Source organism: Acanthochromis polyacanthus, chromosome 22, assembly GCF_021347895.1.
Source record: "Acanthochromis polyacanthus isolate Apoly-LR-REF ecotype Palm Island chromosome 22, KAUST_Apoly_ChrSc, whole genome shotgun sequence".
NCBI lineage: Eukaryota > Metazoa > Chordata > Actinopteri > Pomacentridae > Acanthochromis > Acanthochromis polyacanthus.
The window spans coordinates 8,538,297-8,565,888 of NC_067134.1; the positions used below are offsets into that span (position 1 = coordinate 8,538,297).

Genomic DNA, 27,592 nt, shown 5'->3' on the forward strand with positions numbered 1-27,592 from the left:
ACCTGTCCCTCATCCTCCACAATAGAAACCGGCTCCACACTCCACACCCTGCCAGATAGTGGCTTCAGCTGTTAGTGTTTTGGCTCACACACAGGTCTGCTGGAGCTCTCATGCTTTACCTGACCTGTGCTCTCTTGTGTCTGTAGTTTCTGCTGGCCGTGCTGCCCGCTCGTTCCTGTCTGTCCATGAATACCTACTCTCACCTCTGGAGGAGGTCTCAGATTCTGCCTGCCTCTGCTCTGTCCTTACTCCCCTGCCTCACTCTCCCAGGAGGATCGGATCCCACCTGGACGCTTCCTGGAATCTGTAACCATTTTATAGAAATACAGGTGAAACCAGAAGTTTACACACACTGTAGAAAAAGACACAACATTTGTTTTCTCACCGTCTGACATAAAATCTGACTTTTTTTTTACCATTTTACTTAGTTACTGGTGTGACTGAGTCAGGTTTTAGTCAGCCTTGTTCACACGTCTTTTCAGCTCTGCCCACAAACTTTCTACAGAACTGAGATCAGGACTTTGTGATGGTCATTCCAGAACATTAACTTTGTTCTCCATAAGTCACTTTGTAATTAATTTAACAGAATGCTTAGGGTCATTGTCCATCAAGAAGGCTCCTTTGTGGCCAAGCTTTAACTTCCTGGCTGATGTCTTGAGATGTTGCTTCAATATTTCCACAAAATAATCTTCTCTCATGATGTCATCTATTTTGTGAAGTGCACCAGTCCCTCCTGCAGCAAAACACCCCAACAACATGATGCTGCCACTGATGTACTTCACAGCTGAGATGGTGTACTCAGGCTTCTCCCTTTTTCCTTCCAATGTAACGATGCTCATTATGGCCAAACAGTTCAGTTTTAATTTCATCAGACCACAGGATAAGTCTCCAAAAATTAAGGTCTGTGTTCCTGTGTGCATTTGCAAACTGTAATCTGAGTTTTTTATGTTCCTTTTGTAGTAATGACTTCTTCCTCATGGAGTATCCTTTCAGCCCATGTGGGTACAGAACTCATTACACTGTGGATAATGACACTGTCTTACTAGCTTCATCCAGCATCTTCAGAGGGTCTTCAGCTTTTGTTCAAAGCCATGACATCATCATCTGGGCATTCCCATACAGTTTAAAGGCATAAGTAATCTTAGTGTACATAAACATCTGACTTTGAAGAAAGTAATGAAAATTTTTCAAAAAAAAATTCTTTCTCATTATTCTGGCATTGAGCAAATAGTCAGACAGTGAGAAAAAAAAGTGAGGTGTTTTTTAATCAGTGTATGTAAACTTCTGGTTTCTACTGCACATAAAATGTAAATGTTGAATCTGCAGATGGAGCACAGAAGATTGAGTTATGTTCAGGCCTCCATACTGTCCACAGTCTGTCAGTGTGATCTGATCCCATGTCTGACTTCACAAAGTTCTCAGGAGAACATCTGGATCAGAAGAACATTTTCTGTCTGTTTTTACTGAGACTTTACTGCTTGTTGGTTTTGTATCAACAGTTCCAGTAGAAAGATGATGATGTCTCTGCTGTGGACCTGCTGCTGTCAGCTTCACCTCCATCACTCAACATTTACAGTCTGCTGTCAAACGCTACACAAATCAAACTGATCACTGGACAACATCACACCTGAACATCATTAATATGAACATCAGGAAATATTCTGATGTGACGACAGACGACTGAGTCAACTTTTGTCCTCAACGTTCTTTTTTGAGATTCTGAGAAACTTGTTCAGCAGAAACACAAAGAACAAACCAACAGAGCTGAATTGTTTCCATCATAAAGTCATCACAAACACATAATCAGGGTTTGTAGCATTAAAACACAACTCTGAGCTTTGAGTGAATCAGATTTCTGGAAACAGTCTGACTTCTACCATTCTGCTCTGATAACCTGAGATTCTGTCTGTGAGAAACTGAATATGAGTAAAGACATAAAAACTCTGGAACACGACTTCCCTCTTTAAAATGAACAGCTGAACAACTGTAAATGAACATTCTACCCAGATTGCTTTACCCACTGCAGATGATCCCTATTCTTTTATCAAACAGGGTCATTAAGGTGTTGGAAGGCTGGCTAAGTGCTTTTATCTGCAGCAAAAGGAGACCCAGACTCAAGATGACAAAACTTCAAGTGGCTGCTTCTGATGGTGGTTTAGATGTTCCTAATGTGAGACTATATCAGCTTGCAGCTCACCTACGGGTGATAGCTGACTGGCTTAAACAAGATCCAGCCTCCATTTGGCTTGATGTAGAATCCTCTCAGTCCAAATGTCCGCTGTTTAGCCTTTTATTTGTGAATAATTCCGATGTGATTGGGAAGCTTAGATTAGGAAGAAACATATTACTATTTTCTATAAGGCACTTATTTCCAATCTACCTCCAACCGCCCAGCCCACCAAGGAAGCTTGGGAGAAAGACCTGGACATCTCTATAGACGGTGCAGCCTGACAGGAGGTATGGGCACATGCTGTGGATATATCTGTTTGCAACCAGGCCAGATCTGTTCAGTTTTGAATTCTACATCGTGTCCATATCAAACCTGTTCTAAAAAACAAACAAGACTCTAACTCCTCCTCATTGTGTTGGAAATGTAATACTGAGACTGGTGATTATGTGCACTGTTTCTGGTCGTGCTAAACTACAGCGGTATTGGCGAGATATTACAAATGAACTCTCCACTATTTTTGGTAAGTCAATACTGCTGGACCTTATGTGCCTCATACTCGGTCTCCTCGATGTTCATATTACCAACAGTAAGCATAAAAGACTCTTCAAATTACCGACTTTTGCTGCAAGGAAGAACATTCTGCTCTTTTGGAGCAAGGACGCCACCCCAACAAAGAAATCGTGGCACAATCTCCAAATGGACTGTATCCCTAATGAATGTATTACCTGTATGCTGCACTCAACAGTGGACACTTTCCATAAAGTCTGGGAAGCATACTTAAAATATATTGGACCTACACTGTCTTCTCCCATACTATCAGGATTTCCTAAACTGGCCTAGCCTGCCGATGTAAACTCTTGTCTGATCTGGAACTTGTTATTGTCTTGTCCCACCTGAGCTATTTTTGTTTTGTTTTTGTTCTTCATGTTATGTTTGTGTTTGTTTTCTTTAAAAAAAACAAATAGACACATTGTTCAAAAAAATAAACAGCTGAGTTCAGATCAATAAAATTCTCCATGACTCAGTTTTACACACTTTGCAGCGACAGTCTCTGTATGATCAGTAGTTAAGGAGTCTCATGTTCACGTTAACAAGCTTTAGATAGAAACTGTTGGACAAGTGACTGAATCACTTCACTGATCTCTGGATTATTCTCTGTCTGAGAAACCAAATCACTGTTTCAGCATCAACATTATCCCATCATTGTCATGTGTGACCAAAGCAGCTGCTTCAGCTAAACTTAGATACTCAGTTTAAATGAGAGGAATTATTTGTTGAACTATCTAGCGTTGCAAAACAATTTATCAATCTTTGAGATGAATAAAAACTCATACAAAAAGAATAAATTGCGAGCAACTCAAAAAAAAAACAACATAAATCCATTCAAGCTGTTGTCCCAGACTTTACAAAATGATTCAGATCATATTTTAAACTCTGAACAGGAGTGAATAAAATCTGCTTTCAGAAGCTCCTCATGTAATAATAACTTTAGTGTGTTCACTGAAAACTGTCTGAACCTCCAACATGTGATAAAGTGATACTGTGATAAAACCTGGACAAGAACTTCTGCAGTTCTTCATGTGTTTCAGTAGATCTGCATGTTTCCTCCATCAGCCAAAGGGAGAAACACAAAAGAAAAAACTGTCAGATGACCAAATATTAGAATGAAACAGAAAACAGTTATTAATTTAACAGCTTTAAACACAAGCAAATGAAAAATCTACATTTTCACAGCGTTTGAAACATCTGAAGAACATCTGAGACTAAACACAGCTGACATGTGATGTTAGAAACAAACAAGTGGAACACTGAGAATAATGAGAATGTTCTGGTGAGAACGTCTGAAGAACTGAACTCCTGATCAACACTGACTGATCATGTTCATCACATCTGGACTCACCGAAACTTTCTGCAGTTCCTCACAGCTGGAATCAGTCTCCGTTTTCCCTCCGGTGATGTTCTGAACTTCTTCAGGTCCAACTCATCTAGAACCCCTTCTGACATCTGCAGCATGTAGGCCAGAGCTGAGCACTGGATCTCAGAGACGTACTTCTCTGATCTGTTCTCTGACTTCAGGAACTCTTGGATCTCCTGATGTACTGAGAGATCCTTCATCTCCATCAGACAGTGGAAGATGTTGATGCTTCTGTCTGGAGACATTCCATAACTGTTCATCATCTTCAGGTTGTTGATGACTCTCTGGATCATTTCTGGACAGATCTCTGTCCAACCCAGCAGACCTCCTAACAGTCTCTGGTTGGACTCCAGACAGAGGCCATGAAGGAAGCGAACAAACAGGTCCAGGTGACCATTTTTACATCTCAGGGATTTCTCCATGACTCTGTTCATGAACACATCCAGAGTGTCTCCTTCTAGGAACACATCCAGAGTGTCACTGTTGTTGTATTTCCAGTCTTTTCCCAGGAAGTCCTCCAGAACCTTTTGGTTCCTGTTGGTGTAACAGTGGAACATGTAGACAGCAGCCAGAAACTCCTGAATGCTCAGATGGACGAAGCAGAACACCTTGTCCTGGTAGAGTCCACTCTCCTCTCTAAAGATCTGTGTGAACACTCCTGAGTACACTGAGGCTGCTTCCATATCGATGCCACACTCTGTCAGGTCGGACTCATAGAAGATCAGCTTTCCTTTCTGCAGCTGCTCAAAAGCCAGTTTTCCCAGAGACTCAATCATCCTCCTGGTGTCTAGATCTGTCTCAGTTCCTCTGTCATACTTGTCCTTCTTCACTTTGGTCTGAACCACCAGGTGTTGGATGAACATTTCAGTCAGGGTTCCGGGTAGATCTCCTCCCTCTCTGCTTCTAAGCAGCTCCTCCAGAACTGTAGCAGTGATCCAGCAGAACACTGGGATGTGGCACATGATGTGGAGGCTTCGTGATGTCTTCATGTGGGAGATGATGCTGCTGGTCTGCTTCCCATCTCTGGATCTCTTCCTGAAGTACTCCTCCTTCTGCGAGTCGGTGAACCCTCTGACCTCCGTCACCATGTCCACACAGTCAGGAGGGATCTGATTGGCTGCTGCAGGTCGTGTGGTTATCCAGAGGCGAGCAGAGGGAAGCAGCTTCCCCCTGATCAGGTTTGTCAGCAGCACATCCACTGAGGTGGACTCTCTAACATCAGTCAGGACCTCATTGTTGTCAAAGTCCAGAGGAAGGCGACACTCATTCAGACCGTCAAAGATGAACACAACCTGGAAGTCTTCAAAGCTGCAGATTCCTGCTGCTTTGGTTTCACTGAAGAAGTGATGAACAAGTTCCACCAAGCTGAACTTTCTCTTTGCCAGTAAATTCAGCTCTCTGAACGTGAATGGAAACATGAAGTGGATGTCCTGGTTGCTTTTGTCTTCAGCCCAGTCCAGAGCCAACTTCCGTGTTAACACTGTTTTCCCGATGCCAGCCACTCCCTGTGTCATCACTGTTCTGATTGGTTTGTCTTCTCCAGATGGGTCTTTAAAGATGTCTTCTGGTCTGATGGTTGTTTCTGCTCTGTTTGGTTTCCTGGATGCTGCTTCAATCTGTCTGACCTCATGTTCATCATTGACCTCTGCAGTCCCTCCCTCTGTGATGTACAGCTCTGTGTAGATCTCATTCAGAAGGGTTTTCTGTCCTGCTTTAGCAATGCCCTCAAACACACACTGGAACTTCTTCTTTAGGTTAGACTTGAGTTTTTCCTGACACCTGGACAGAATCTCTGAATCAAAAACAAGAAATTACAGAAATGAGAAGATCCTATTAAAAAATGTCTGAATGAACTGAGGTGTGTTATAGATTCATGTTACTGGACTGTCAGGTCCTCACTGGGTGGGAGGTTTTATGGGAAAGTCATCCTTTGTGTCATGAAATCAGGGAGGATGATGCAAACACAGACTGAATCCAAGCAGAGAGGAACAGTTTTCCTGGCGTTTGACAGATATTAAAATAGGAGTTTAACGACAGTAATGAATCCAGAGAGTAATTTTGGCAGAAAAGAGTTAATGCTGTCAGTTATTTTATGTATTTTCCTACTCAGTGACTCTCAATGCAGCTTATTTTTAACTTATAGCTGCAAACTGGAGCTGTTAAATTTTAAACTTCATTCATTTAGACATGATACTCAATATTTCTGTTATACTATCCCATAATAAAGGATTTCACTTTGGTTTATGGCCAAACCAAAGTGAAATTCATCTGATTGAATGTTTACTGAAATTAAAACCGATAGATTAATCATTTTTTAAATCTTTATTCTATTAACTGCAGCACCAGCAGTGTAGAACAGGATGGTCAGCCACTTAGGACCAAGTATGAAACCCTTATTTAAGAATTTTCTGCATCAGTCAGTGAAAGCATGTGGGTTCCCATGGCAACACAACACATACACTGTGAAATATTGTACCTGCATAGCTTCATTCAGTGTAATCACTAATGTACAGATCAAGTGGCTTTCAGATAAAACTTCAGCTAAGAATCTATTTCACTCAAAGAGAATTATCAGAAGAAGAACTGGTGAAAGGAAGATGCTTCTAACAGACGATTAAATTCCAAACTCTGAACATGACCTCCTCTGGAGCAGGTTAGCAGCAACGCTAATTTGGCTTCTTTCCATTAACTGCTGTGGAGCTCATTTTGTGTATGTGTGTGTTGAGAAATGTGTGTTTGTGTACATTTAGAAGTATAGAAAGTATAATGTACTGCAGATCACTAATTCCACTCCACTGTCTCCCATCATCTCTGTCTCTTACTCACACATGGACACACCTTTACCAACCAGTCCACTGATACAAGTCAATCGGTTCTGTGTGGACAGGTGTGCAAAATGATGGTTGTGTCATTTTTTCAGAGTAGTATGTGAAGTGTGACGATATCCTTCTTAGAAAATGTCCACATTAGTGTGAATGAAGCCTTAAACTAAGAGACTGGAGACACCAACTGCAGTGTGTTTGCTTTGGTTGTCCACATGGACAAAGTGTGTTTGGGATCAATCTCGGGGCTATTTTCTGCAGTTCCTGAATTCATTTTGACTTTAATCACATTCAAGTGCAGATTGTTCTCTCATGTTTTCTGTTCATGTCAAATTGTGGTTGGCAGTTTTTATATGGTTTAGTTTTCTACTGGTTTTTGATAAGTAATGTGTTTCCTGTGTGTGGAGACATGAAGAATGAGGTCAGAAAATATTGGCAGATTCAAACCAATGATTTCCAGGTGGATAATGTGTTTTGTGTTCTCTCCAGATTTTGTCAGATTTGATTTGTTGGTTGCAGTTTAACAAGGACAGTTTGTATTAATGGATCATGTTAATTAGTCATTCTAACATCTATGTATTCTCCTTGGTATCTCTGAAACATCTCACTTTTAAACTTCACCTTACTTACCTGTACATTCTTTGATGGTTCTTGAGATTTTCCTCACCAGATCAATTTTATTCATCTTCATTAAAACCTTCTCGGTGACTTTAATGGCATTTGTAGTACCATTGATCTGGACCATTTGATCCACAGTGGTGACCCTGTTTGCGTCCTCCAATCGAGACTTTGGGATTGATTTGAAGTCTTCTAGGACTCCTTCCTGGTTCAAGTACCATTTGAATTTGTCAAACTCCTCTTTTCCCAACTCTTCCAAAGTCCTCAGAAGGATTTCTTTAGGCGTTGTCATCTTTCACTCTGTAAAGAGCCAACAGATATGACAGACAAAATGAATAATTACTGTGAAAACAGCTGCACAGTTTACAATTTACCACCAGTCTGCATTATTGTGGTCAGTTTTATCAGATGATTTCCAGGAAAAGAATGCCGTCAAAGCTTACTTATTTATCATTAAAATATTTTATATATCTATCGAGATACATCAATGCGCAATTGGTCTGCAAATTAAGCCAACTATTGATCAGTATGCTAAGGTCTATTGATACCATGCTGTACCAAATACAGAGGTGAGACAAAATCATGAAATTTTGCAGTTTTGCACACTTTGCTTTCAGCTACACTCTGTGGTATTAGTAGTACCACACTGTAAAAATATCCCTTTAACATATATTATATAGAAAACACTTCTTTATGTCATTTTATCAACATCCATACAACGCAAATAAACTGCAATCTAAAAAGTTAAAATCTGAGAAGTGAATGAATCTTTGTTAGATATGATCAGTATTGATGATGCTTCAAAATATAACAGAGTGAAAGTAGAAAATCATATTAATGTCCAATATTTTTATAGCAGATTTTGGATGAGGTCCTTCAGAAAGTAAAGCTCCAAATGGTTCTGCTGCTCCTCAGGATTTTCCTCTTTAGTTCTCTGTTTCATGCTTTCAAGTTTTTCCTCTAATTCAAGCCTCAGTCGCTGCAGCTCCAACTGCTGCTTTAACTAGAACTGCAATAACTCCCTCTGCTGTCCACAAGTTAAATTACCGTCTAAGTCTCTCACTGACTCCTGGACGACTAACAGGCTGCTTCCAAAGCTCACCAGCCTCAATCAGGTCCAGCTTCAACTAACCTTTACGCTCACTTCAGGCTTCCTATCAGCAGTTTCTATCCCATAATGCTCTGTATTTGTAGAAGCTGCTCTTTGGTGCACTGATCCAGAGAAACTCTGAAGGAGTCTTAAAGAAGCACTTCACATCTGAAGACATGCTCTGAATGATCAACCAGAATAGTTCAGAACAAACACCACACCAGAGAAATGAACTACATCCAATCCAATCCAACTTTATTTCTAAAGCACTTTAAAAACTACATTGCCAACCAAAGTGCTGTACACATTAAAACAAAACTAAATAAATAAATTTTTAAAAATGCTAATAAAATAGTGCAAATACAGTCTGCGCGAATGGGCACAATTTATTACTGGACCGTGGACCAGTAAACAGTAATTTTTTACTGGACCGAAACAGTTTTTACTGGACCGAATATTTTATGCACAAATGTACCAAAAGTTGATGTATAATTTAATTTTGATAATTGTCATACAAATTTACTACTTTATTAATTATGTTTGCAGCCAAATCGAGCTCAGCATCCACCCTCTCTCATTGTACACCTGGTAAATTACCACCTACATGCACTGTCACCGTCACTGCACCCTCCCACACCATTCTACCATACCACCATCAACCCTTAAATACCATTGTAGCGCCCCTGACACTCATCACACAGCCCGACCGTCCTGTGCACAGTCATCACGAGTCAGTTTCCACACCCACGATCCTTGCAGCACCACTCACACTCACCAATGCTCCGCGCCGTTCAAACGCTGATCCAGGAAATAGGATAAGAGAGCCTGTCCGGAGAGGCCATGGAGGGGAATCAGTGAATGAGGAAGAGATCGGCATACGTCCGCGTCTCATGCTCTGTTCTGGAGGTCTGTGCGATGTACAAAGTGGGCATCAGCCGAAGACGGATTTTACCCGGGGCATTGTGTCTGTGGGGAATATCAGGAGGAGCGCCTCGTCGCTGTTGGGACCGGAGTCCGACAGTTGGATGGAGTGACCACTGGATGACTGACCGACTGACCTTAACCGACTATGATTCCGTGAGTGATTCTTGAGTGTGTGTAGATTTATGAATGAGTGTTTGTGAACGGCGAAAAGACGCTGTGGTATTATTTTCCGGGTTCGGGCAAAAGAGTAGGTCCGCGGTAAAACCCGGACTGGATTCACAAGTTCAAGTTGATTTTCATTTGGTTTATACTGGACTGAACTGTGTGGGAAATTTATGTTGTAAACCCGGAATGGACTTTGCGTTTAAACTGAACTGAACTCTCGAACGGAACTGAGTTTACCTGAGTGCACACACAGCTACTGCAGGTGATTCAAGACAGGACTGCTGGTAGAAAACTGTTGATGCTGTAAGTTAGTGAATGTATTTTACTGCTCAGTGTTCTGTTTAAAGGCAGCTCTCACTCTCTGTTCTTTGCACTCTCCCATAGTGTCAAGTGTCCTCCCACTTTCAATGACAGGTGATTCTCATTCATGATTTTTCTCACAGTTTCTCCACTTGAAAAAGGATGTTTCATCTACCAGGGTTTGAGCAGGACTCCACTCATCAATCAGACAGTTGCTTTCTTTCTTTTCCCTCTTTTATTTTGCAGTGGTCACAAATTCATGAGACACAGAGGTGGAAACTTCCATAAGTCCATACGTTTAGTTGATAGATTAAGGAGAAAAACCTTTAAACAGAACACAAAAGGACAATGTTGGCATTACTGCATTCAGCAAATAGTAACAACCATTCCTCATGGACATTTTGATCTCAAGTGGGCCGGACCGCTTTTTACTACAGGATCAAAACCACAAAAGTCAGATTCAAAAAAGACAAAAAAATGAGACAAAAACAGACAAAATATTGTGAAAATGAGACAGAAAAGGACAAAAGAACAATCTAGTATTTGACTTTGTGATCATGGTCTAGAAATGATTTTCTATAAATACGTCATTGGGTCCTGCACTCAGCTGGGGCGGAACCAATCTGCGGCTGCAGGTTTGCCACCGGCGGTATCAAAGGGGACACACGCAGGACTGAGGAGGAGCTGAGACCGCAAAGTGTCTGTGAGTTTCTGTTGGGAAAGCATCAAGATCTGCGGCAAACTGTGCAGGATTGCCTTCATCTCCAAAATCCGGGTTGCAGCCGGTAAGAGCAGAATTCTGGAGACTCTAAAAGACTGTTTAAGCTGCCGATGTGTGTTAGCATTAACATTAGCCACGGAGATCGACTTGCTGTCATGCAGGCTAATTGGTGCTAATCAGAGGGTTCCAGCTCAGACCAGTGAATTCATCCTGTTTGTAAAGGTGAGTTTTTACGATGCCCTTTATTTATTTATTGGATCTGGAAAGGATTGCACTTTAGAAGCACTTTAAATAATTTTAAAACCATGAAGTAAAAAGTATAAAATGGTTAAAAAATTGATACAAATGCTCAGAGTAATTCGTTAAACTGTGATTCAAAATCAGCTCTTTCAAATGCAGATAAATTCATGTGTGGTATAGTATTGGGTTGAATATTGCTCATGCCATGATTTGTCGCTTCAGTTTATGTGGTGTTGAGGTTAACAAACATAAACTGAGTGGAGCAGCTTTTGCCAATGTGGTGAAAATGTCCATGAGGAATGGTTGTTACTATTTGCTGAATGCAGTAATGCCAACATTGTCCTTTTGTGTTCTGTTTAAAGGTTTTTCTCCTTAATCCAGTGCTTCTCAGTTATTTTCTGTTATGCCCCCCCAGCAAGAAGAAAACAATTCGCGCCCCCCCCCACTCTCCGCCACGACTATAAATATCATTTGTCTATAAAATTGTTGTAAGTACATCTCTGCATAACATTGTGTCCTTATTAACATTAAAGAAAAGAAAAAAGAAAGAGATATAGTTCAACTTACAACAAAGAATAACTTTATAAAATTGTTTTTTAGTCTGTAACGGAAAAGATTTTAAATGCATCAATTTGCCTGCAATTAAAAAAAATAAATCCTTGTTTAAACTGTAAACATTTTTGACCAACTTATTGCACCATTTGATACTGAGAAATAAAATTAAATAAAATCAATAAATAATAACAAATTAAAATTCACTTCAGCAACATTAACTCAGGAGCACAATATATAAAACTTCAACCTACAAAACAAAAAATAATAAAACAATTTGTGCTGATTTTTTCTTTTTTTTATCAAAATGAGGAAGTCAGGATTAATGGCTGCAATGAGCACGTTTTGCAGTGAACTACTTTTCAAAGCGAGGTTTGAAGCATGATACTGCAACTCTCAGCTCCTGCTCAATGTTTAGCTGGGACCTGTACTTGGTCTGCAGTGCAGCAACAGCAGAGAAGCCAGTCTCACAAAGGTAAGATGTTGCAAAAGGAAGCAGAATGCCTGTAGCCCTCTGCCCTCAGAGTGGATACTGCCTCTCTACACTCAGCCAGAATTCACTCAGAGTCTGAGATGTGAACCTCAGACGTCATGTTGATGAACTGCTCCTCCTCTGCAGAGCTGGAACCAGTTTTGCCTGGGGACCAGACAGCCTTTATATTGTGTATTACAAATACACATAAAGTCAGTCTGGAACTGCTCCATTGAACCAAATCTAGCCCAGAGGCGGGACTACCGATCACAGCTTGAATTGGAGAGAGCCAATCAGCGTAACACATGTGTGACGCAATCACTAAGCGACCTAACAATTGCCTTTCCGCCATGATGTTTTGTAGTTTTAACAGCTTCCTTCGCCGTACAGGGGTCCTGAGGAAATCTAAGCTCTCCCTTTCAACAGTGGAGGGCAGCATTACGCATTCTATCGTACAGCCTGCCGGAATTAAAAGAAGAAGCTTTAAGAGCTGCTTCTTGTTGAGGTTTTAAGGACAAATTCAGCCGGTGCAAAACAGAGGAAAGCGCACGAGAGAAACCTCACTCTGTTGCGGTCGCATCGTTAACTCCACCTCTGGTGCTCTGATTGGTTCGGTCTGATCTGCTCGGAGCTTGAAAACCTGTCAAAATGTGTCAATGGAGGAGGACTGGACCATATTCCCGTATATCCCTTATAACGGGAATACAGTCTAGCTAAGCTAGGCTAGAACCAGTTGGAGCTGGTGCACTGAAAGGATCTCTCAGCCACTCATACTGGGAACTGTTTTCAGGGAAATATTTTTTTTTAAAGAGTCCCATCTGTCATGAAATATGTTGCTTAATGTGTGGATTCCAGGGTGTCCGCGGGGTTGTAAAAGGTATTAAAAGGTAGTAAATGAAATTTACCAAAAATAAGGCCATCAAAAAGTATTAGAAAGTAATTAGGGATGTCCCGATCCGATCACATGATCGGAAATCAGGCCTGATCACGTGATTACAGACTCGATCGGGATCGGAAGTTACCTCCCGATTTGGACTCGGTTGGATATATACGTTTATTTTTTATTTAATTTCCTTTTTAAATGAGATGTATATAGGTTTTCCACGCTGCAGAAAGACGTAATTACAGAGAGACAGCAATATGTGCGGCATGACATCACGTGCCTGCAAGAACATGATTGGTCAAGCGAAGCAAAACACGGAAGTGGAGCTACCACATGAGCTGAGAGCACGCACACCAGGAGAACATGTCAGTGGTGTGGAAGTATTTTCAGGTGGACGATAAAAACAACGCGATTGCAAATTGTTCAATTTGCAAACTTGGGATTTCAAGAGGGGGCAAAGACAGGGCATCTTTTAATACAACGAATCTTATACGTCATTTGAAAAACAAACACCCGACGGAATACGCAGAGTTTACACAAACAAACCAGCCGAAAACTTCTCAGCCCACGCTACTCGACGTACTGAAAAAGAGAGGAAAAAATGCCCCGCGATAGTCCTAAAGCCCAGAGCATCACAGCGATGGTAGCACAAATGATTGCTCTCAGTGACCTGCCTTTTTCCTTTGTCGAGGATCAAGGATTTTTGATGCTAATGGAGCACATTGAGCCTCGATTTGAGATGCCATCTCGACACTACTTCACCGAAAAGGCTTTGCCAGCGCTTCATAAGAAGATAACCGACAAACTTAAGGTTATGTTATCCAAAGCATCTTATATATCGTTTACCACTGACATCTGGAGCTCGTCAGTCGCTCCGATGTCTCTACTGAGCCTCACTGCACAGTGGACTGACTCAACTTTTGTTTTACGCCATGCTACCCTCCATGCTCAGGATTTCGCGGAACGCATACAGCAGAGGGCATTCAAGGAGCAATGGAGAAGATGCTCCAAAACTGGGGAATTGAAAAGGAAAGAGTCCACGTAATATTACGAGACAATGCGCCAAATATGAGAAAAGCTATGAAGGACGTGGGGGTGCGTAGTGTGGGCTGTGTCGTGCATTCATGTCAGCTGTGTGTGCACGAGGGCCTGCTTTCACAGAGGAGCGTGACAGAGACCTTGGCCAACGCGAGGAAGATTGTGGGCCATTTCAAGCATTCACCCCTGGCTTATTCTCGTCTTGAAGACATCCAAATGGACCTCAACATGGATGTCAAACGCCTTCAGCAAGACGTACAGGTGAGATTTGCTCTTATAACTTTTTGTCTGAATTTTGATCATCCTACACTAGACAGTCACTGTTATTTAAAGCTACATTTTGTGATGGCAGTAGTAGTTTGCACTAAAGTTACTATTACTCTTTTCACATGCACAGACCAGATAGAACAGTAGCCTCTACATGCTGCAGAGCCTACTCGTGCAGAAAAGGGCTCTAAGTGTCTTTGCAGCAGAGCGACCTCTACCAGCATCACTGACAGCACACCAGTGGGAGCTGATGAAGAAAACAGCTGATGTACTGTCCCCTTTTGAACAGCTGACCAGAGATGTGAGCAGGGAAACTGCATCTGCATCTGATGTAATTCCTGTCATAACAGGTAATACATATTTTATTGAATTTTATTTTGCTAAACGTATTGATGATTTTGCAATAAACCACAATCCCACCCACATATTAATTCATTAGTCCTCAGGCGTGTTCTGTCTCGGGAGGATGATGATGACCAGGGAATTAAGACTATGAAGAGGACACTCTTGGAGGCAGTGGAGAAGCGCTTTGCTGAGGTTGAAACTGAGCCACTGTTCTACATTGCTCCTCTACTAGATCCCAGATACAAAGATGGGCAAGTAAAGTTTAATTGCACCTTGCATTGTCTATTGTATTTATATAAAGTTAAGTCACAATTTGAGTCTTTTAATTTTCTGATTTTTAAGTTTTTCTTGTTAATTCTTTTTTTTTATTTAAACAGTTTAATACGATTTGCTTTGCAGTGATCTAACTAAATAACTATGTTGTGTCTTGTAAATTATTAAAATGTAATTTTGGTGGGTTTTTTTTCCATCTGTCTTTAGCTTCTTCACAAAGTCAGCTCACTTGTCTGTTGCAAAGGAAGACCTCATCCAGGAGGTGGCAAAGGCAGATGCAAAGAGAGCTGCCAGTTCAGAGCCAGAGGAAACAGAGGCTGCAGCAGAGCCAGTGAGCAAGACATCACGGCACGAAGAAGCATGTAGCAGCCTAGACAGCGCCTTTGAGGAGATCCTACAAGAAAGGCAGTCACAGGCTCGGTCCGTGAGTACCTCATCTGCAGAAGCTCAGGTACAGACCTACCTATCAGAGCAAACCATTCCAAGAAAAGTGATCCACTTCAATACTGGAAAGAACATGTTAATCAGTTTCCCGCCATGGCTGCAGTTGCAAGCCAGTATCTCTGTGCCCCCTGCAGCTCTGTGGACAGTGAGAGACTTTTTAGCGCTGTTGCAAACATCCTAGATGAAAACAGGAATAGACTCAAACCTGACAAGGTGGAAATGTTGGTTTTCATCAAGAAAAACATACATGTCCTTCAGTGAAACTCTAGACAAATATGTGCCATTCATAAGAGCACATTACTACTACTGGCCTTACAGTATTATAAAGTGGCTCTTTGTTAACTTTGTTCCCTATTGTTTACATGCCTTTGAGTTGAGCTGACCTGCTGTTTATTTTATAGAAGTTTATTATTTATTTAGTTTTACTTTTGTACCTAAGCTAAAAGGGAAATTTATTTATTTTCTGATTGTTATTTTTAGTCACAGAAATGTACTGTTCTAAGTGTTGTTTTGAATTGACGTTAAGAAAATAAAAAAGTTTGTAAGTTTTTTGTTATTTTTTTAATAGATAATATACATATTTTACTATATTAGAAAAGAATCGGATCGGGACTCGGAATCGGCAGATACTCAAAATGATAGGACTCGGTGGCAAAAAAACCTGATCGGGACATCCCTAAAAGTAATATTTGTCATCTGAGGAGGTATTAAATTTTCTAACTACTATACAATTATTCTCCTCTTTTCATTGCGTTAAGTGAAAGCCTATAGCTCGTAAAAAATCCTGTGATTTTATTATGTACGAGTAGGACCTGTGTGAGGTGACGTCAGTCGGTTAAGGCATTGGAGGAGATTTAATTTCCTACGACTGAATGTAGCATGCGCACATACAACCTCCCCCTCTTAATATTTACGAAGAAACGCCCCCCTCCAGAAACTTGCGTAGGACTCGTGAAGTTGAGAGTGCTGCCAAAGAACTGAAGAGAAAATCTGCGGAGGATGAGCTTGAGGACCTCAGGAACAAGCGCCGGGTCCTCAGCAATGTGACAGTCACTCCAAACAGAGGCAGACAAGTTGGCTGAGATGGCTGAGGGAAAGGCAGGGACAAAGATGGCCGAGCTCATAACAAAATCAAACCCTCTTTGCAGAAGATTCAGGGAAAAAAAAAGGCTGAACTGCTAGAAATGGACAAAGTAATTGCGGAAAAGACCACGCAGTTAAGGCATTTGTAACACACACACACACACACACACACACACACGGAAGAAAGAAGCAGGAGGTAAACAGTGACATGCATGAATCTGTTTGTGTTTCTGGCTCTAATTTGTCACCACATTCCCAGATCTCTGGAGACTACACCTCATTTATAATAAACCAGATTTATTTATACAGCATATTATTGTTTTTTTTCAGTGTAGTTGTGTATGTTAAAGAAATCTCACTATTAGTTCGGCTGCAGCAGGTCTCTTACGGTATGTGGACTGTGCTGGTGTTTTTCTGGTGAGGGCGAGCCTCCTCTGCTTGACTTCATGTCAGAGCCTCAGAAAAATCCCTCTGCTGTCTGGTTCTTTCATAATGCTCAGTATGTTTTATGGTGTTGCGTATTCCACGTATGCAGAGGTTATGACTTATTTCAGTCAGCTGAGGTATATTGCATTCATTGTTTTTTGGGGCTGTCCCTCTCTTTTGGTTTGAATCCATGTGATGTTTGACGGTGTTTCTAACTGAACTGTGCAAGTTTTCTGGAAATCATTTAATTAAACATCTGCCTTTAACCTTTTCTCATTTTCCTCTTCTGTCTTAATTGAGATGGAATGATGCTGAAAGAGTGTATGGCTGCAGAAGTGGTATGTGCTCCTCCTGGGTGTGGGCAAACTAACCTTCAAGGGGCTGTGTGGCTGCAGGTTTTTGCTCCAACCAACTAAGAGCACACAGTTTGACCAATCGGCTTCTAAAGACTGAGATCAGTTGATTAACTCAGTCAAGTCTGGTGTGCAGCTGCCTGGTTGGAACAAAAACAGTTTGCCCACCCCTCTTAAACATTAGCTTTTTGCCATGGGTTAGGGTTTAAAAAATATAAATGTCAGTGCTTTTATTCAGGCCAAAAAGTAACAAAGTATCTTGTAATTGTAATATTGTGTTTTAGATTTTAATTAGGCAGTGTTACACTACATCACACAGAAGTACTTTATTATTAGTTACCTCAAACACTGAGGTTCGAAAGGTTTCCACAAAGTCGAGTTAGTATTAAAAAATATTGTGATGGTATTAAAAAGTATTAAATTCAACTCAATAATTTCTGCATAAACCCTGGATTCACTGAGGTAGCATCATAGTCAGTGTCCACACATTCATGCAGGTTCTCAAATAAATCGGTGTTTCCTTCATCAAGTCGCCTGCCCCACATTGCAAGCTTTCGAGTGAAGGAGCTGATCTTGTCCGTGACCTGAGGAAGGTGTTTATCTTTCCCTTGAAGCTGTAGATTTAGTTCATTTAGCTTTCCAAATATGTCACTCAGGTAGGCCAGTTTTCCCAGGAAGTTCTCATAACCAAATTTTTCTGCAACTTCATACCTTTGCTCCTGCTCCAAAAACACTCTTATCTGCGCTCTGAGCTCAAAAACTCGGGACAAGACTTTTCCTCATGACAGCCACCCTGTATCTCATGAATTTGTGACCACTGCAAAATAAAAGAGGGAAAAGAAAGAAAGCAACTGTCTGTGAAAGTGAAAAGAGCTAAAAGTGAAGTATTGAGTTGAAATGTGTCCTCTGTGTTGGCTGATGAACATATGGGACACTCTGACACTTGTGTATAGAGTGGTATCCTAATGAAGATGTGTTTGATGTGACAGGTGATTGGCAGGAGGAGGAGAGTCTGACGGAGGAGCAGAGGAATGTTGGCAGCCATTTAGTCTGAGCTCAACAACGGAGGAAACATGGATTCTTCACAAAAAGTGAGAAACATACCACTGTAACATTATTCTCATTCATTTGTTCTTTAAAATGTCTAAAGTTGCTCCAGTTGGTTAGATGGGCCGACCAAAGCCAGGTGACGTTGGCTGGAGAGATGTAGCTCTGCAGAAGCAGCTGTACTGAGGATATAATGGTGGACTGCTAGGAAGCTGCTTGTTTTTTGTTTGAGGCTGAACTAGCTGCTGATCATACATTATGAAAATGTCTTACATGGTGATGAAGATAAGTAACGGAAGAAAAGTCTTGTTTTTCAAGCAAGTTGTTCAGGAAGGTAAAGAGCAGCATTTTCTTTGGTAGAGAATAATACTTTTGAGCATTGTGAGTTTACCAGCCTTTTCCTTCTCAAGAAATTCAGACAGTTGAACCCAGAAGTTTACTTACACTGTATAAACGACACATAACCCTTTTTTTAATTTACATGATCTGACATTAAATCTGGCAATGCTTCTCCTGTTTTATGTCAGTTAAGATGACCAAAATTATCTTTAAATGCAAGAATAACAAAAGAGATTTTTATTATTTTCTTCACAGTCAGAAGTTTGCATTCACTAAGATTGCTATTCCTTCAAGATGATGATGTCCTGACTTTGAAAGCTTTGATAGATTAAGATGTATTTTCAGGCACACCTCAAACACACTGCTTCCTTGTGTGACGACATTAGAAAATCTAAAGAAATCAGCCAAGACATCAGGAAGACATTTGTGGGCCTCCACAGGTGTGTTTGATCCTTGGGTGCAATTTCCAGATTGCTGTGGTTTGATGTTTATCTGTCCAAACAATTACATGCATAGATCAACACCATGGGAATGTCAAGCCATCCTACTGCTCAAGATGGAGATCGGTTAAGGTTAGGATTGTTTTGGAGGGAAATGTGCTCATCAACCCCAGAACAAAAGCAAACGACCTTGTGAAGATGCTGGCTGAGGATGGCCTGAGTACACCATCCCAACTGTGAAGCATGGGGGTGGCAGCACCATGTTATGGGAGTGTTTTTGCTGCAGGAGGGACTGGTGCACTTCACAAAATAGATGGCATCAAGAGGAAAGAACATTATGTGGAAATATTGAAGCAACATCAGCCAGCAAATGAAAGCTTGGGCTCAAGTGGGTCTTCCAAATGGACAAGGACAGCGCTGGCAGTGTGTAAGCTTCGTCAAAATATCTGGTGGCCCGTACAGGAAAATAGGGCTGCACCTATCGATGTGTCGACGAGTCGTCTGACCACGATGTGTCATCAAAAGCGGAAGTGAGTGCGCAATGCAACAGAAATTCCCTTCCGACGAGAGCGCGGAACACGGACGAACGTCGGCGCGGTATCGTGCATGTATTATGTATGTACGATGCAGAGCGGATGTCCGCATTTAGATACAGCTGTATAGTAAACGCTGACATCCATGTTTACGATAGAACGCGGACATCCGCGCTGCATCGTACATAAATAATACATGCACGATGCCGTTCCGACGTTCGTCCGTGTTCTGAGCTCCGGTCGGAAGGGAATTTCTGTTGCACTGCGCACGACTTGGAACTGCTTTCTGTTTCACTCTGCCATCCATATCTGCCTCAGAAATTTCCTCAGATATTTGTGAAACTTGTCTATATCCATCCAAAGACCAGTGAAATAAATGCCCGTGGGCTTATCCATCAGGTCATGCAGAGACCACTGCACACTAAAACACACACCTCAGTACATCAGATGCCCCATTAGATGAGACAAAATCTTTGATCTGTTACAACAATGTGAAAGGTGCTTCTCCTCTGGGTTCCTCTGACCACAACTGCATCCTCCTTATCCCTGTCTACCACTGTACTGAAGCAAGGCAAAGTGCAGAACATCAGAGTGAAAGTTTGTCACACTCTGCAGGGATGTCTGGAGGTTACTGACTGGGACGTGTTTAAGGAGTCCTCAGCTGATATTGATGAACCGACTGATGTTGTGAGCAGCTGGGTCACAGACTGTGAAACCAGTGTTGTTCCTGAAAAAAACTGTTAAACTACATCCGAACACTAAGCCATGGCTTTCTAAGAATCTTAAAGACCTACTGTACAGAAAGAAAACAGTCTTCAGAGAAGGAAATGCACTAAATCTGTATAACCGACAGAAGGAAATAAAGTCGGAGATCAGGACCCCCAAAAGACAATACAAAGACAAACTTGAGTCTCAGCTCAAAATGAACAACCTCAGTTCAGTCTGGGACGGCATGAATCTGATCACTGGGACTAATTAATGTGTCAGTGAGAGAGTTCAGCTCAGTGGTTATAATTGTGATTTAGAGCTGGCTCAAAGTCTAAACAGTTTTTATGTCAGGTTTGACTCCCATGATTTTAGGGCTAAACATGCTGAGACTAAAAACTGCCTCATGTCAGCCTCTCCACAGAATCCCTTTCTTGATGTGGGCAATGTAATCTGGTGTCTCAAACAGTGCAGACCAAAGAAAAGTCCTCTACCTGATTACATCGGTGGCCGTTTATTGAAAACTTTGACTACGTCTGACTAAATGACCAAGATTGCTGCTGATGTCCCTGTCTATCTTATGTTTTGTTTGATTTTTCTTTAAATGGCTTTGATTTTGCTTGTAATTGTTTAACTGTGTTTTTTTTTTACATTTTTATAACGTTTCCTTTAATTGTTGCTATTCCTTTAACTGTTTTACTGTTTTGTTGCTTTTGTTGTTTGATGGTGAACGCTTGTGTAACTGCTGCACAACAAATTGCCCGGGTCGTTTTGGTCAAATCCAGAATTCAGTGGCAGAATTACAGATCTTTCCTGGACTGGTATCAACATCTGATCCCCTAGGAGAAACTAGAAAGTGTTGGTGGTCTGAATTGACCCTGCTGCCATTAAGACCTAAATCTGGACATTGATGTTGTATGCTTTTCATATTGTACATTTCTCCAGTATTGTAACTTAATGGAAAGTCTGAGGATCAAGAGATCCTGGTGGTACAATCCCATCAGTCCCAGCTCTGCTTTGCTTTTCACGGTGATTGACAGATTTTACTACCCAATATTCTAAAACTACCGTGCAGAAAGCTGAAAACTATCGTCCTGTGAAAATCGTTTTGTTGACATTGTGAGTGTGCTGTTGACACATTTCTAGGTTTCTAATGACAAAGCTGCTAGCATGTCTGCAGATTCTTGATCTTGTTTCAGCCTCATGTCCAACTACATGGAATTGAGACATTTAGGTTACACTTTTTCATGATTGCTCTTCCATCACTGCCTCTGTTTTTATCTTTGTCTTTTGCTACAGAAATGTAAACGCAGCAATGGAGTGAAATGTCGGACCTCTGAGGAGGATAAGGATGGTTCGGCAACAACAGCAAAAAGAGATGAATCACTCATTTGTGAGCAATGTGGCAAGACTTTTATCACAGCAACAAAGCTAAGAATTCACAAACGTATTCACACTGTGGACAAACCATTCAGCTGTGATCAGTGTGGAAAGGCTTTTACTCAGAAGAGTCACTTAAAAAATCATCAACTCATTCACAGTGGAGTGAAATTGTTTGGCTGTGATCAGTGTGGAAAGGCTTTTACTCAGAAGAGTCATCTTGCAAATCATCAAGTCATCCACAGTGGAGTGAAACCATTCAGCTGTGATCAGTGTGGAAAGGCTTTTACTCAGAAGAGTCACTTAAAAAATCATCAACTCATTCACAGTGGAGTTAAACCATTCAACTGTGATCAGTGTGGAAAGGCTTTTACTGAAAAGAATACGTTAAGAAGTCATCAACTCATTCACAGTGGAGTTAAACCATTCAGCTGTGATCAGTGTGGAAAGGCTTTTACTCAGAAGAGTACTCTAGCAAATCATCAACTCATTCACAATGGAGTTAAACCATTCAACTGTGATCAGTGTGTGAAAACCTTTACTCAACATGAACGGTTTTTGATCCGTCAATGCCCCCATTCTGGTAGAAAGCCGTACCACTGTGACTCCTGTGAAAAAACTTTCAAGCACCAACAGAGTTTAAAACGTCACCAACGCATCCACACTGGACATGATGTGTGCGTATGTGATTACTGTGGCGAACCATTTGTATTGTACTCACACTTAAAAGCTCATGAAGTGACCCACACTGGGGTTAAACCATACATTTGTGACCAGTGTGGGAAACGCTACAGCTCCACTGCAAACCTCAAAGTTCACCAACGTGTCCACACTGGGGAGAGACCATACAGATGTGACGAGTGTAAGAAGACTTTTACAACTTTGGGTTCCCTGAAAAAACACCAGCAGATCCACACCAGAAAGAAAGCATTCAATCAGTGTCACAGTGAGGTATGTAAAGACTGGTCTCAGTCACAGTGTACACACTATTATGTATTGGATGATTTTGGATATTGCTGCAAAATTGTTTCAAAACTGTTTTGAACAACTGTGGTCAGTTGAATTTTTTTAACACATTATCAGCTGTCGTTCAGTCTAACCTGTATTCGTTTTGACACAGACATCTGGTCCAGGTTAATCTGGGGATGTGGGTTAGATTAGGAATTCTGACGTAATCAGACAACTGAATGTTAAATTCCAACAGGTGAAAGTGTCTTCAGATGTCATTTGGGGTGCTCTCTATCTCAGGCAAAGCATCAGTTCTTCAGTGCTGCAGGAAACACTGACGTTCTCTGTGTTTGTGTGTTTGTTTTCCAAGCAGTACGGAACAGATGGACAAAACTCTCAGACTTGTCAGCACTCTGCCAATGGTGAACAGTGCTGCTTTGACCAGTCTGGACCAACATCCAACCAACAAGGAACCCCACAATGACACCAGCGTATGCACACTGGACACAGACTGAACCCCTGCCAAGAAGATTTCTCCATGCAGGGTTCAGTAAAAGTTCATGAAGTCCTCCACAAACTTAAAGTCCTTGAGATCTGGCTTCACAGAATTCAGGTCTAATTTCTTGTTTTGTGTCTTTGTTGCTTCGTTGCAAAATCCATTAAGAGGAAAGCTGTCGTTAACAGACGTGACTGGTAAATTAATTAAACCATTCAAAGTGGTTACTCAGTTAAACGAATTATCAGTGGTAGAGGGATAGACTTCTGGATGGAGGCAGTGAGCAGCAGGGAGAATTTCCTTGATTACCAGCTTAATGGTTCCTCAGATCCCTCTGGGCTGCAGGAACCCGTTAGATGCAGAGCTGGTTCAGTGATTCTCTGATGATTAATCATAATTAATTTAGAAGATTAATGGCCTTAGGATTCCTATATCTATATATCATCTATCTATCAAGACAGTGATGAAGAATCTCTAATATTGAACAAGTATATCAAATAATCTCAGATTATGTGTGAGTTGAAATATAAAAACATGAAGTGTTCTATGAAAAGTCCAATCTTTGAAAGCTGACATGTAGTTTAGAATCATTTCTTTGTAAATTAGCTGCATCCAGTCATTACCATGACATTGGCATCATGGAACCATGACCACATGTATGTGTCTGGAGATAGTGGCATTTTTATAACGGCACATTTTCATGCTTTGACAGATACAGTGAGGGGGAAAAAAAGTTTTCAGACACCCTGAAAATTTGACAAAATCTTAAATATTATCATGAAATATTTGTTGAAAAGTCTTTTTTTTGTGTTTCTAAGGGTGTGGCTGCATCAGACAGACACAAATACAAATGATATTTTTTGTTTGTTGTTTACAAGAAAAACTAACAAAACTAAATTCTACTAAATTTCTCATTTTATGGAACCAGTCAATTTTCAGTTTTTAATGTCTTTTTTAGGATTTGTTTAGTTGGAATAAGTGTGGACAGTTTCATGACTGTAAGAGAAGATTTCTGGATCATTTTGTGTCTCATTTGTGTCATTATGTGTTGTTTTGTTCAGCTTACGTCTTTTTGTCTGGTTTTAATGAAGTCTTTGACGTCACACTGTGTTGTATGTTACCTGTCAATAAATCATTTTACTTCATTTAAATTCATTTTTACAAATACTTGAAGTTGTCTTTGACTCACTCGAATACAATTTTGCTCTTTCACAGAGTAGAAAGATGAAAAACCTACAAGGATGTCTTGCATAACACGATGTCATCTCGAATCTGCCTGTGCAACACCCTGCATTTGTTGTGGACTGCCAGTGCTGACTATTTACCAAATCTGTCCTCTCACTGCAAAAGTAGACATTATTTGACATTTACCATGTTGTGCAGGGACGCCACTGAAGAAGCACCTGTAACACAAAACATTGTTGTTGGCCTTGTTAACATATATATATTTTTTTTAAATATTATCACACATACTGTACACAAACACTGTATGCATGAAGATGAATAAAATTACTATACATGTATTCATTGAAGTGTAAACTATAGCAGTCTGGTGAAATAAAAGAATATTAGCATTAGATTTTTTTTGGTTAAATGGCCAAATTCTGGTTCCTCCACAAAGTAGCATTCATTTCCTTTTGTTAACTGCCTATATTTACTAACTCTACAATATCAGGCAGTCAGTCAGTTTACCGTGTCTAAGGGAAATATTAACATCAGATCCAATGTGGGATAGTACTCCTTGTGCTGCAGAGTGACCAGCTGACCCAGATGATAGGTTTCTAGAACAATTGCAAATGAAAGTAGAAAGACTAAGTCCTTACACTGTTGGAAGAATTTTGTTCAAATCTAACACAAATAACTCTGCACTTTAAATACTATAGATTGGCTCATTAGAAAATAAAAAGCTGTTTGCTGAAACTTACTTTGTCTTCTGTCCTTCTAATGATCTTTGAAAAAGCAAAGCTCCCTGTATTGGATCTCTCGGTGCACTCATCACATTGTTCTCCTCAATAGATCAAAATTAGAACAGTTGAGAGGTACTGTTGTGAGTGCAATGTCAACACTCATGATTTGTTCACGTTGACCATTGTTTTGATGCCATTTAACAGAGGGGACTAGAGCAACACTGTAACAGGCTTGATTTTCTTTTTATGCACGGCCTTATAGTAGTACACGACCAAACCCTCACTGGATGATTCAGACACCTTAACAGCAATGTAATGTGGTCTGGAAACTCAATAGAATCAAACTGTGCAATACATCCAAATGGAAACAAATGACAAATGACACTGCAACAATGTCTCAGTATTGAAATAATACAAACTTTCACTGACTCAGCAAATAGTAAGACATAATTGGATTGACATGAAAACATGAACTACATACCTGTAGTTTGACCTTTTCTTTTGCCTCCTCTGTTTGGGTTCTTGCTCCCAGCCTTGCTTCCTTGAACTATGCTCACATGTCCCACCATGTGACTTTCAGGCTCTTTTCCAGCAGCTACACCTGAAGCTTTTTTAGAGTTTTTTTAGAGAAAGTATCAAAAATATATATTATTAATTTAAGGTAACTCTAATTTCAAATCAAAAACATCTCTGTCGATTTGAGAAATCTTGTGTTATGAACCCCAGCAGAAAATGAACTGCCTTTCTGTAGCAGAGCTCCAGTCAACGTAGTCTTGACAAGTAATTCCAGTGTTCCAAACCGAAGTACTTCAGCTAGTAAATACTATGTAAGGCTTGATTAAAGATAATACTACACTTGTTTTTTAATGAATCAGTACATACCATGTTCAGTTTCACTCAGAAATGTCCAGTCTGTCTTCTTTCACCCTTTCCACATCACAGCATAAAGACTCTGCATGACATCAGAGTCACAGGAGTCAATTTTACTTGACCAGTCATCTTCTATGAGAGCATTAGAAATTAAAATGCTTCCATTTTGAAATCAGCATGTCAGTTGCAACATCACAAAGCAACACCATGCTGTGTAAACATGTTTTGTTCCACCTATAGCACTTGGTTAAGTGTATTAAAATTCAAATTACAGTCACTACTCTGGACAAATTTTGAATGATATTTTTTCAATACATACCCTCATTCTGTGATTGAACCATTTGTCCTCTAGTGGACAAATGGCACAAAAAGAGACAAAAAAATGACCTGAATTAGATAAAAACATGACCAAAATTAGCCTCAGAATGACCAGATTGATCCAGAAACCTTTACTTACATTCATCACAGTCCAAATTTATTCTATTCAACATTCTGAAGGTTTTACACAGAGGTTTGTTCATAGATCATTTACAGTCTGATTTATACAACATTTTTTTTAAAGACATGCTGAAATGCACAAAATGATCCAATAAGATGCAAAATGACCAAAATTGAACAAAAACAACCTTAAAGTGATGGAAAATGACTAAAATGAGAGATAAAATGAGCAATTCAGAGCAAAAATGAGATGAAAACTGAAAGAGAAATGGCCGCTGAGTCACAGAATGATGAAATAGACGAGAACTGACCAAAAGAACTGACAAGATGAATCATTTTAAACAGAAATAAACTTAAAAACACACAAAATGACCAAAATGGAACAAAAAATAACATGAAAAGATGCAAAATGTTTAAAACCAGACAGAAAGACGTAAACTGAACAAAATTAAACACATAATGACACAACTGAGACACAAAATGATCCAGAAATCTTCTCTTCCAGTCATGAAACTGTCCACATTTATTCTGTTCAACATTCTGAGGGTTTTTACAGAGAGCTTTGTTCTGTTTACTGTCTGTGGACCTGGAAGGAGCAGCTTCATATCTGGAAAAAAGATTCATAATCAACGGTTTGTTTAACAGAAGAGATCATCTTAGTTCAAAGTGGCACCAAATCCATGTCATGTTTGGGTCGTATGTTGGCCTTTAACTTTGAGCAGGTGTGTTATTACACTGCTCAAAAAGAAATTAAGGATCACTTTTTCATCTAAGTATTGCATCAAATCAGTCAAACATGTGGGATACTGATCTGGTCAAATAAGTAACAGAGGAGGTTTTTAGTCAGTTTCAGCTGCTTTGGTGTTCATAAAATTAACAACAGATGCACTAGAGGGGTAACAATGAGACAACCCCCAAAACAGGAATGAGTTTACAGCTGAAGGCCACTGACATTTTATTTCCTTCCTAAGGTTTTCTAACTGTTTATCAATAGTTTTGCATTTGGCTAGGGTCAGAGTCACTTCTGGTAGCATGAGGCGATACCTGGACCCTACAGAGGTTCCACAGACAGTCCAACTCCTCCAGGATGAAACATCAATGTGTGCCATTACCAGAAGGTTTGCTGTGTCTCCCAGCACATTCTCAGCAGCATGGAGGAGATTCCAGGAGACAGGCAGTTAGTCTAAGAGAGCTGGACAGGGCTGTAGAAGGTCCTCAACCCATCAGTAGGACAGGTATCTGCTCCTTTGTGCACGGAGGACCAGGATGAGCACTGCAATAGCTCTACAAAATGAGCTCCAGCAGACCACTGGTGTGAATGTCTCTGATCAAACAATCAGAAAGAGATGTAATGAGAAAGGTCTGAGGGTCTGACATCCTCTAGTGGC

The 27,592-nt window shown here is 40.5% G+C and overlaps 5 protein-coding genes across 55 annotated transcripts in view; 2 read left to right on the top strand and 3 right to left on the bottom strand.

The window, feature by feature from the left end:
• The window catches only part of LOC110972652 (zinc finger protein OZF-like), a 124,784-nt gene extending 100,640 nt beyond the window's left edge, over positions 1-24,144 (top strand). The window contains exon 5 of the transcript XR_007938841.1: positions 23,107-24,144. The gene's annotated coding sequence lies outside the window, so the exon portion shown is untranslated. The remainder of the gene's footprint in view (positions 1-23,106) is intronic.
• Positions 1-27,592, bottom strand: part of LOC127531769 (zinc finger protein OZF-like) — a 180,895-nt gene that overhangs the window by 142,383 nt on the left and 10,920 nt on the right. Inside the window, exon 2 of one of the 2 annotated variants that reach the window (XM_051941741.1) lies at positions 10,180-10,328. The exons of the other annotated variant lie outside the window; for it this stretch is intronic. The gene's annotated coding sequence lies outside the window, so the exon portion shown is untranslated. The remainder of the gene's footprint in view (positions 1-10,179; positions 10,329-27,592) is intronic. 2 annotated transcript variants of the gene reach the window in all.
• LOC127531760 (zinc finger protein OZF-like) overlaps positions 1-27,592 on the top strand; it is a 188,509-nt gene that overhangs the window by 122,546 nt on the left and 38,371 nt on the right. For 5 of the 46 annotated variants that reach the window (XM_051941687.1, XM_051941692.1, XM_051941691.1 and 2 more), the window contains one exon: positions 18,091-18,192. The exons of 27 other annotated variants lie outside the window; for them this stretch is intronic. In XM_051941687.1, coding sequence (XP_051797647.1) covers positions 18,175-18,192 — 18 coding nt within the window. In that variant the 5' untranslated portion in view covers positions 18,091-18,174. 14 more of the 46 variants (XM_051941719.1, XM_051941718.1, XM_051941717.1 and 11 more) reach the window with 14 other exon arrangements.
• LOC127531771 (zinc finger protein OZF-like) overlaps positions 1-27,592 on the bottom strand; it is a 102,800-nt gene that overhangs the window by 64,631 nt on the left and 10,577 nt on the right. The window contains exon 1 of one of the 2 annotated variants that reach the window (XM_051941774.1): positions 10,063-10,082. The exons of the other annotated variant lie outside the window; for it this stretch is intronic. The gene's annotated coding sequence lies outside the window, so the exon portion shown is untranslated. Of the gene's footprint in view, positions 1-10,062; positions 10,083-27,592 lie in introns of those variants that run through there. 2 annotated transcript variants of the gene reach the window in all.
• The window catches only part of LOC127531754 (NACHT, LRR and PYD domains-containing protein 12-like), a 100,284-nt gene that overhangs the window by 14,010 nt on the left and 58,682 nt on the right, over positions 1-27,592 (bottom strand). For 2 of the 4 annotated variants that reach the window (XM_051941650.1, XM_051941649.1), the window contains exons 1-3: positions 9,391-9,513; positions 7,538-7,825; positions 4,071-5,877 (exon numbers count right to left, since the gene is read on the bottom strand). The exons of the other annotated variants lie outside the window; for them this stretch is intronic. In XM_051941650.1, coding sequence (XP_051797610.1) covers positions 4,071-5,877; positions 7,538-7,817 — 2,087 coding nt within the window. In that variant the 5' untranslated portion in view covers positions 7,818-7,825; positions 9,391-9,513. Of the gene's footprint in view, positions 1-4,070; positions 5,878-7,537; positions 7,826-9,390; positions 9,514-27,592 lie in introns of those variants that run through there. 4 annotated transcript variants of the gene reach the window in all.